This window comes from Tupaia chinensis, unplaced genomic scaffold (genome assembly GCF_000334495.1).
Source record: "Tupaia chinensis unplaced genomic scaffold, TupChi_1.0 Scaffold139935_1, whole genome shotgun sequence".
NCBI classification, from domain to species: Eukaryota; Metazoa; Chordata; class Mammalia; order Scandentia; family Tupaiidae; genus Tupaia; species Tupaia belangeri.
In genome coordinates, this window is record NW_006199814.1 from 294,498 (window position 1) to 305,829 (window position 11,332).

Genomic DNA, 11,332 nt, shown 5'->3' on the forward strand with positions numbered 1-11,332 from the left:
TTCCCTACCCCCACACTAAATCCTCCAAAAAGGTACAGTGTCTATACTTCCTCACTAGGAATTGCTTTGGTGCTCTCACTTCAAAAAACTCTCTTCTGAACTTTGTTAGGTCCTTAGAAAACGAGCCATCATTGACATTGAATTTGGATCAAGGACTCTCTGTGAGCTCAGATGACGAGGCAGACCTTGTCCAGGAACTTCAGAGTATGTGCTCCAGCAAATCCGAATCTGATATAAGCAAGGTAGGAAGTATGAGTGAGTGAAAGTTCACATTGAGTTCCTTCAGATGTTTTCCTAGCTGCGACGTGTCAATCATCTATCAGTAAGAGAAAATTGTAACACATTTATAATAAGCATCTCAGCAGACTTGTGTTATAGACAGAGAAATAACAACTTTCTTTACATCTAAGGAAAATAATTTGTCTGTATAATACATATTGTCAGAGTCTTTAAACTATGAAATTTGAGATCCTGATATAGAAACCAGTGACCGAAATCTCAAAGAAAGGATTAACAACATCACGTTCAACCTGTTTTAACACCCTGATGTCTGTAGCAAGTCTGACCAAGCTTCCTTGATAAATGCCTTTTGCTTGAAAGGGATAATAAGAAAATAGCTATAACTTGATCAGGTTCCACTGAAAAACTCGACAAATATATTTGGATAGTCCTCATCTCTAGGACAATGTAAAATGGACTATTTCATTAATTGGATCTTCCTGGTAATGAATTGAAATACTGGTCCATTGGGGAAAAAATAAAGTAATAATTAAATCTTACAAATTTTGTATGCTTTCTTGACTTTCCATATGGCTCTCCACTCACACCACCCTACCCTATAGTGTTCTTCTGGACTTCTGCCTTTTTTTTTTTTTTAATTGCCTGTGAGTGCTTGCCCTCGCCAGAGAGGAGCAAACACCCCCCAACAGGGTATGGTCTCCTGCATCTCTTTATTCTGTCAGGGTATGGGGCACACATGCACGTACCTGCACCCAGTGTGATTTTCATGCCACTAAGACTGGGATTTGAACCACAGTAAGCTGCATGGGATCCAGCTTCCTTAACCACTAGCCTGTGGGGCCTGCCTCTTCTTATGACATTTTTAATAAATTATTTTCCATTAGAGGATATTTCTCATACATTCTCTGTCAGTTTTTGACGTAGGTATCAAGTCTTTCTCATGAACATGAGGGTATGTTCTTTAGAGCCCCCAAGTTGGGTTTTCACCTGTGCCGTGAGTGTGTCACAGTGTAACTGTGGAGACAGGACTTGATAAATCGATTATCTTCCAGATTGCTGATTCCAGGGATGATTTAAGGAGGTTTGATTGTTCAGGAAACAACCCTGCATTTTCAGCAACTGTTAAGAATCCAAGAATGCCAGTGTCTCAAAAGGTAAGTCCCGTTTTTGCTCCAAGATGGGAAAAAGGAGGATTGCTGTGGAAGTGACTTCACAAATCTTTAGTGTAAATCCCAAAGCTATTTTTAAAGCACAGCTGGAAAATGAGAAATAGGATTAAGATAAAAGTGTTCATTCATAAATATTAGAAAGATTGTTGTTTGGATAATATCTTAAAAGAAGGATATAGAAAAGCATTTTTTTTTTCCCTTCTGTTGCCTAAAATTTTATTCAAAAGATTTTGGTGTCTTTTGAGGAAGCCTCCATATGTTTTCATTTGTGTGTGCCCAACTTGAAATAATGTAACTTCTATTATCCATTTTTTTAAGTCTGATATTTTTCTTTTGAAAACATCTATGATTTTCTGCATTTTGGAAAAGTAGAGTTAATTACAGGAGTGAGTGATAATATAAAGATGTTTTATGCATAAAAATAAATTATCTAATGTTCATTTTTAGTTTCCTGACGTGCTGCAACAGGCATTACATTTCAGGGAGAGCCTTTCCTTCACAAACAGGTCAGAATGGCAAATAGAAGAGCCAGGATTCCCCTGGATTTCATTAACCTCTTGGCACAGCTTCCAGGACTGTGGTGCTGGATCGTTATCTATCCGTTAATAAATGACAAGAGGTGGTACAGCATGGTATTCCTGGGTGAACCAAAACAGTAAAGGGTTTCTTACCCGTTAGCTATTTTGTTGAGGATGCAGAGTTCATAGAAGCACTTAGTAACATGTGGTTAGTTCACCAAGCCATGCTGTTCACATCCTGTTCTCATTACTCCCAGGGTGGCTTACAAAGATCGAGGTGGGGGTGATGGAAGCAGGATTATAGAGCAGGCATAGTGAAACTATAAATTACTAATCCCTTCCTGACCACTGGCAGCCCCTGCCCTCTCACTGCATTCGTTTGGGTCCTGTTAGTTCTGTGTGGAACTATGTGAGCGATGTGTGTTGTGAAGTGGGGATTTGCAGAGTCGGGGTCTCTAATAATATATGTATATATAAGATGATGATCTGTGAAGAAATGCAAGGCTGTCAACCTCTCACTATCATAAGGTCTACATTTTCGTCCAACTGGGAATGGTTGAGCAGCATGCCACAATGGGTAATATTTAAAGTAGGATGACTTCAGAAGGTACCCTGGTGTCACTTTATTTGAAAAATACTGTGTTCAGGGTCTGTCTCTTTGCCATCTTTAAAGCCACATATGATGGTCCACCCTGGGCTTTGGTTGATTGAAGACCAGAGCACATTTCTGGGGTCTCACAGACCATCCTTTTGCATTACTTGTGGAATATAGTGGAAGGACCGTGAGGATGTGGGAAGAGGAAAAATGAGCTACTTTCTCTACTGGGCCAAGTCTCAATTCTTTATAAAGCGATCAGTGACTGATAGAGACTGGCTGCTGACGTTTCAATGTCTAATGGAGGAACATTTTTTTATCCTTACTGCTGTCTTGTGATGACATTGGGTTACTATGATGAGGTACTGTCCATAAAAATAGTACTGAAACATCAGACAAGCTCTGGGCAGCTCAGGACAGCTTTATTTTATAAAGAGACCTTTAAAAAAATGGAGTTATTTTATACTATCTCAGCTTTTACAAAAGAATTGCATGATTTGTTTGGGGGTTTCTTGTTTGGTGTTTTGTTTTTTTGGGTTTTTTAGATATGCATTTTGATGTATCAGTATGCCGGCCTCCTACTTGTCACTTTCTTTACCTGAAGACACTTGAAGGGACTCTTCTCCAATAGATTTTATTTTCTCTCTCAGAACCTGCCAGCAGGTGGCAAAGTAACACTGTTTTGTCAGCCTTCTTCTAGAAGCCGGCAGGTTCTTTCCTTTTTTCTCCTTCTGAACATCGACTATAATAACATTTCTTGGTTAAATGCCCAGTTTCTTCTGTTATCAGGAAGTAACTCTGTTTAAAAGTAAGAGCTCTCTGGGTTAGTTGAAATGATTTTGTCCTTCATCGCCAGAGACTGGCTATGCCTCCCTTAGAGAGGGGCCTTGCTGCCCCCATTATCCATTGGAAAAAACAGTGAGTGAATTCACATCCACCTCCTCACTTGCCACAATTTAACTACTTAGTGCTCCAACAGGAATGGAATTTAAATGGGCTTATTGATCAAGAAGCATGTTCGCTAGCCTTCTAAATGAAAAGATCTTTCCATGCCCTCTTAGGTCACGAATGGAGTAAATACTATTGAATGGTTTCCTTTCATGTAAATACAAGGGATTCTCCCTCTAAATCAAAAGTTCTCCTCTTTGGTTGTTTAATAAAATCTGCTTGAGGATTTTTTTTTTTAATCCCTGGGACCTAGACTCTATCCGTTATGGTTTGAGACACATCCTGGATATTGGATTTTTATGCTCTTCATTGATTGTCATGTGCAGCCAGGGATGAACTCATGACCCTAAAACAAAAACAAATATCTGGCCTGTCACCCTCATTTTTCACCCACTTTTTTCATTCTACGATATTTTTTTAAAGAGATTTGCCCTGGTGTACATGTGCTTGCTGGAGAGAGAAGGAGAGACAGAGGCAGAGGCAGTGAGAGGGAAAGTGAGAAATCACCCCCCCGGGGGATGACTGTGTTGTAATCCCTTCTTCTCCTGGGATCTCAGGCACAAGCCACCCGGTCTGGGAATTGAACTGCAGTCAGTCATGTGGGAGTCCAGTGATGTAACTGCTGCACCATCTGCTGGTCTCCATTCCAGTGTGTTTTTAGAGTCCATATACCTTCCTCTAACTTGTTTACGCGTAACTCTTCGTGCGTACTGTGCCAGGCCCAACTACACTGCACAGCTCCCCATGTCTGTCCTCATCCATCCTTCTTCTATGGAACCCTCTCTTGCCACTGTCACTGTCCTGTACATCTTTAAAGATCCATCACCAGTACTATCTTCCCTGCACGTTTTTCTTTCTACTCCCTACTTTACTGTCTAGAGGGGTCACAATATTTTTGAGTGGGAGGTCCTCAAAATGTCCATGAAAAATGTGTATGGTAAAAAAAACTATGGATTTCTAATTTTTTGGATCAAACTAAATTCATACTTTGAATCCATCTTTTTCATGAGCTTGAGGTCCCCTCGTATTAAGAAAGAAATTATGAATTGCTCTGGTTTAACAGTAATTCTTTGAGTAAATAATTAAAGTCACTGTCCAAAGTAAGTTTTATATACAAATTAGCAGATTTTGTTTTTAGTCAAATAAGCATAAACATTGAGAGTAATCTTATATTTTTAATAGAGAACTTTTAGGCTATAGCCTAGGAAGCATTTAACATTATAAACTCAGGCCCAACAGGAGGTAAAGTGGTAAGGTTAAGGTGCTGGACTTGCACATGACCAACTGCGGTTTGAGTCCTAGACCTGGTGGCTTGAAGGTCATGCTGGGTGTGTGTGCCCAAAATCCCAAGAGGAGAATGGAGGATAAGGGATTATGGTGTGGCCATCCCTCCTAGGGGTGTGTGTGTGTGTGGGGGGGATTTTCCTGTCTTTCTGTCTCTTTTCTCTCTAGTGAGCATATGCACCCTATAGAAAAAGATCTCTTTAAAAACAAACAAACAAGGGACCAGCAGTTAGCATAATGGCTATGTCGCTGGACTCCCATGTAGTCGACCGTGGTTCGAGTCCCGGACCCGGTGGCTTAAACTCACACTGGGCACATGTGCATGCATGCCCAAGATCCCGAGAGGAGAATAGAGGAGAAGGGATTACGGTGTGGTCATCCCCCCTGGGGGGTGATTTCTCGCTTTCTATCTCTCTGTCTCTATCTGCCTGGCGAGCACACACACCTCTCAAAAAAAAACAAAACAAAACAAAAAAAAACATACCTCAAGTCTCCCACAAAGTTCTAGTCCATTTTTACTTTCAGGAGGATACCCAACCTATGCTTGGGTGCCAGCAACTTCACTTTCTCTGTTCTGACACTGCCAACCTTGAACTGTTGAGGCCCACGGCAGGTCCAAGTGATGCTCCACATTCTCCTCACACCTCCAGGGACTGATTCAGCCCCACCTTCAGCTCCCCATACAGGCTCAGCACCCAACCATGATCAGCTCTTCCTGGTGCTTCAGACCATCAGGACATACTCTCCTTGCCTCCGTTTTGCAGATAAAGGAATAAACTAGAAAAAGCACACTGTATCTCCCTTCTCTCTGGGTCTTCTTACTAACCCTGTGGCTTGCCAGAGGGCATTCAGTGACCCATACAGATTCTGCATGGCGATTATTTATTATTTTATAATATGTCATATTTTGTGAATACTATTATAATATGGTGTAAAACATGAGCAGATTTGAGATTACCATGGTGGAGTCCCATTTTATAGACTTAAGAGAAGGACCAGCAGTTAGCATAATGGCTGTCACTGGACTCCCATGTAGTCGATCTCAGTTCATGTCCCAAACCCGGTGGCTTAAACTCAAGCAGTGCACCTGTGCATGCATGCCCAAGAGTAGAATGGAAGAGAAAGGATTGCGGCATGACCATCCCCCCTGGGTGGTGATTTCTCGCTTTCTGTCTCTCTTTCTCTCCGTCTGTCTGGTGAGCGCTTGTGCCCTATGGCAAAAACCTCTCCAAAAGAAAAAAAAAATAGAGAAATGAGGTTAGATTGCATTGAATGCTTGTGTTGTGTCTTTCCTGTTAGGTTTTAGCATGTGACTCTTGAACCACTGAACCATCAAAAGTTATGTAATTCTCATTTTCTTTCTGGTCATGACAGCATAAGATTTTCAATAAAACAAAAGCAGAGCATACTAATCAGATCGAGCATGGTTTTTATTTTCCCATTTACTGTTAACCTACCATAAAGTACAATTGGAGGTGACAGAGATCAACTGGGATGTGCATGCTGAAACTGTCTATAGTTCAGCCTTTTCTCTCAGCTTCCATGGGCACAGTTGGTCATTCTAGTACAGCAGAACCCAGCCTTTTCATGATTCTCGAAAGGATTAACGTTTGTCAAGAAGCAAAGTCAGGGAACCAGCAGTCAGCGTAATGGCTATGTCGCTGGACGCCCACGTAGTCAACCGCAGTTCGCATCCTGGACCCGGTGGCTTAAAACTCATGCCAGGTGCGTGTGCGTGCGTGCCCAAGATCCCGAGAGAAGAATAGAGGAGAAGGGATTGTGGCGTGACCATCCCCCATGGGGGGTGATTTCTCGCTTTCTCTCTCTATGTCTCTCTCTGTCTGTCTGGTGAGTGCACACGCCCTATAGCAAAAACCTCTCAAAAAAAAAAAAAAAAAGAAGCAAAATCAAACTTTTTCTACCTCGCCTTCTTTCTTTTCTTTCCTTTTCTCTTCAAATGCGCATACTCTGGACCTCATATTTCCTCTTCATTAAGCATTCATTACATACTTGCTTTGGGAAAAATAGACTTGCACAGCTGTCTTCCCATTTACTGTCAGCTCGACCGAAAAATCTGGCACCAGTAGATTTCACTTGGGTGACTTAGGAGTAGTTTTGGTGCACATGTCATGCTGGGCTTTAAAAAAGTCAGACGTTAAGAGGTGGAGATGGAGCACAAGGATGAGATTTAAGAGATCAGAGCCAGGGTTTAGTTGAAGATTTATTCTGCAGTTAGTGAGGACTTAAATTATCTCCTTCCTTTTCTTCTTCTTCTTTTTTTTTTTTTTTTTTTTTTTATAGCAACACAGACATTACTGCCCATTTGCAGGTAACATTGGATAGGTGGGAGAGAGAGGAATTTGTTAAAGATAACTGAGGTATCCTGCCCAGTGAGCCAAGAGGAAATGCTTTAGAAATGTGTATAATTGAGGGACTGCAATAAATTTGGTTTGGGAATAGCTGAGATTGAGGCGCAGGCTAGACATAGAGGTGAATTGTCAGCTGGCGGGTAGAAATGCAGTTCTCAAGATCAGGAGATCAATGAGGGCTACAGGTCAATCTTTGAGAGCTATTTAGTCAGAGAGAAACAGGCAGAAGGGAAAGGTGATCAACAGTGTTAATCAGTGGAGAAAAAGGAGATTGAGGAATTAAGGGTGAGGTTCTCAACTTTAGCTACACGCTAGAGTTATGGAGGGGATTTTTGCAAACAGTGTGTCCATACCATGCTCTGTAGGGATAGGGCCTAGTCAGCAATGGTTTTTAGAGCTGCCCAGGTAATTCTAATGTGGCCAAGGTGGAGACCACTGGTTTAAGATGACACCCAGGAGAATGCAACTGCCAGCTGAAGCCAGGGTGGTTTTTCCCATTAAATGCTATATTAAGTATTTTGTCTGTTAAATTCTAGTTTTACATTTTCAATCTTTTAGTGGTTACAATCTTGATTGCAATATAACTTTCAAAGAAGGAAAGTAATCAATGTCAACTGCTTCAGAGGCATTCAGAGCAGCTCACTTAGTAGGCCTCATCAAGGAGAAAATAAAAAGCAAAACATTAAAAATGGAAAATTATCTGTTATTGATAACATGTATGATAATCTCTTTAACTGGATTGATATACAATGTATTCATGCTGGGAAAATTCATTTTATAAGTTGTAATAATATATAATGATTACATGTGAGAATTTTTTTAAAAAGAAGGAAAAAAATTGCAGAATTTAATGCAATATAGAGAAACCACTGTAAATGAAAGCTGAGAGACCTGAAGTCTTGTCTCAGTATTTCCATTCTTTGACACGAGCAAGCCAGATTCCTCATTGGGCAAAATGAGAACATTGACCAGGTGATTATCAGGACAGGGATCTTGTCTTTTTATGTTCCCTGCTGTATACCAAGCAACCAGAATAGCTTGTCTTATAAAAAGACTTTTTGATTCATAGTCCATTTTTTAAAAAATCTGAAATAGGAAAGCAGAAATGTTTGGTGACTTACCCAAGGTAACATAATTGATTTGTAGAGTTGCCTGTAAATAGTCAGACTAGTCATATCTGGTGGTTTCCTCAGGACCAGGATCTTGAGAAGTTTCTGTTGATTAGCAGGTGCCAGACTCAGTAGCACTCAAGGTATAGGTGTTTCTCAACATCGGGAAGGGCCCAATGAAAATCAGGCAGTAAGTCTATAGATAATTAATCATTCAGCTTGTCCTCTTCCATTCCTTTGATTTTTCCTGAGAGCCTGCATTTACAGAGAAACTAGTCCTGCATGTTTGCTTAGAGACAGAGAGGAAGAAAAGTTAGAGCCGATCACAGAAGAAGTTGATAACAATGGCAAACATGATACATGTGTTTGGTTTCTCTTCTCTTTCAGGTCAGTCCTCTCAGCAGCCATCAAACTACTGAATGCAGCAACAGTAAATCAAAGACTGAGTTGAGTGTTCCAAGAGTTAAGTCTTTTCTTCCTGTTCCTCGAAGTAAAGTCACCCAGTGTTCCCAGAACACCAAAAGAAGCAGCAGCAGCAGTAATACAAGGCAAATAGAAGTAAACAACAACTCTAGAGAGAATTGGAACTTACACAAAAATGAACAAATAGAAAAACCTAACCAATAGGCCTGCCTACGATATTCTCACTATTAACATCTTCTGTATATTTCACACAGAAACCAGGACAAGATGTAAATACCTTTAAAGGAATAAAATAGTTCCACTGTAATATAAAGTATGAGTGCGGGACCACTATTCGACTTTTTTTGTAAAGAATGTATTTATAACCAACATTTTGTTGCTTTTTAAAAAAATATTCTGTAGGATTGAACTTCAGTACCAAGAAGTTATGCCAACTTTTCAAGTAGTTTTATAATAGAAAAATTGTAATAGTTTTAATCAAGATGTTCAGGGGTATAAAAGCAGAACTGTGTACTGTATAGCTATATATATATGTACATATGTGTGTGTGTATATATATATATATTTAAAGAAATCCACAAATTACATTGCATACTACATGTTACAAAACATATTCACCAATGACTTAGATAACATGTACCATTTGAAATGGCAATCAATTTTTCTGTTCACAGGATGGGAAAGGACTAGAATGGGGCAATAAAAGACATTTTAAAAGTTATTTTCCATTAAAAGCCATATTAAGTATTTTGCCTGGTAAACTCTAGTTTTACATTTTAAACCTTAGTGGTTACATTGCCATTTGGTTGCATCATGTATATTTATGCTTATGAGTTTGCATTTTGACTCTTATAAACTATAAAAATTATAATGCAATAAAAGTGTTATCTTTCTTACAAAAGTTTTGTACTTAAGTGAACATTAAAAAATATACCTGCATAAGTGCTTCAATAAATGAATTCAGAGTTAACTCCCTCTTCAGTATTATTTCTACTAGCACAACCGCTATTTCCAAGACTGTTTCTTCTAAAATTATTGATGAAATTAATTACAGAACTCACAGTTAAGATGCCTTGTAAGTAAGGAAAATAAAATATTGAATTAATATTGAATGGTTCATCTGTGCAACAGATAATTTCTGTTCATAAAACTAGTTCTCTATGTTGATATTCACTAGCTATTCACAGAAAGACTCACCTTATTGGAAAGTATTAGATATAATTTGTTCAGACACAGAGAGCTTCGGGAATTAAGGGCTCATTGAATAAAGCGCTTTCCTCTTTTTCATAAATATCTGTAAGTACAGTTTTATACCAAGATCACTTAACTGGTCTAAGGATATAAAAAAATCCCATTTTGTTCAGAAAAAAAGTTATTTATGTTAAAGTACACATACCTGCATTGATATTATGTTAAGCTTTACAAAAATGTTTATCTTTAGAAGAGAAAAAAGTGTGTAGTTAAGATTATGTCATAAGGGATAAAGTAGAGGTAGGACTTCCCATCAAAGAAAAACTAAAATCCAACTGTCAGCATTCTTCCTGGTCCTCATCTCTGTAACGCAAGTCCTGGAGGTGTGCAGTGAGGTGGGATGCCCAGGGCAAGGAGCAAAGGGCAAGAGGAGCTGTGGGAAATCATCTTACACTTGAACACAGTAGCTCCGTTGCACTTGAACCAAATTCTTGGTGCCCAATAGTATTTGATATTCTCAAGTATTTTCACAAAGAGACACTAATCTTGAGGGAAAATAAATGAAATCATAGACTCAAAGTCATAGACTAACATACCCAGGTTCAGGTGGCTGTAATGTGTTTTTCTCCTACTTACATACACTTGCTTAGATTATATCAAGTTTGGTTTGATTTATTAGGGAAAAGACATTGTGTTTTATATTAGCTTTTCTTTTTTTTTTTAGATTTTTGCCATAGGGTGCATGCACTCACTGGAGATGGGGGGGGGGGAGGTGAGGGAGGCAGACTGAGAGGGAAAGTGAGAACTCACTCACCAGCAGTATGACCACACTGCAATCCTTTCTTGTCCATTATTTCAGGATTTGGGTACATGCAGATAGGTCCAGTATGATTTTTAAGCCTCTAGGTATGAGACTTGAACCATGGTCAGCCATGTGGGAGTCCAGCACTTTAACCACTACATCTTCTGGCCCCTATATTAGCTAGTGTGAAGATAAAGATCTTATTAGTGTACTAAGGGAAAACAAAATCAAATTTGGAATACATTATTACTATAACCTCTAGTAACTAATACACAAAGCTTTGTCAGTAAAATTCATTATGTCTACTTTATATAATTGGATGGCAAACTATAAGGTGCCTAAAGAGAACATTTAGGTCAGGAGCTTTCTAGAATCATAAAAGATCACATATCACCAAAGTGATACTGTGCAAAAAGAATAAAGTTGGAGACTTCAAAATATATTACAAAGATATAATAAAAATAGCATTGCATGGCATAAAACCAGACCAATAGAACAGAATACTTAGAGATAAACTCAATAACATATAGTAACTGATTTTAAACAAAGATAATTCTGTGGAGAAAAAATATTTTCAATAAATGGCACTGGGAAAATTGGATATCCATTTGCTGAAGAATGAAACTAAACCCCACATCCCTCACCATTCCAAAAAATGGATTAGAGACTTAAACTAAAGTCTAA

At 39.0% G+C, this 11,332-nt stretch overlaps 1 protein-coding gene across 1 annotated transcript in view; it reads left to right on the forward strand.

The window, feature by feature from the left end:
- CTTNBP2 (cortactin binding protein 2) overlaps positions 1 to 9,643 on the forward strand; it is a gene marked incomplete at its 5' end in the record, with an annotated part of 168,062 nt that extends 158,419 nt beyond the window's left edge. Inside the window, 3 exon segments of the mRNA XM_014593214.2 lie at positions 110 to 242; positions 1,293 to 1,394; positions 8,620 to 9,643. Coding sequence (XP_014448700.1) covers positions 110 to 242; positions 1,293 to 1,394; positions 8,620 to 8,859 — 475 coding nt within the window.
- Between the last annotated feature and the right edge of the window lie 1,689 nt (positions 9,644 to 11,332).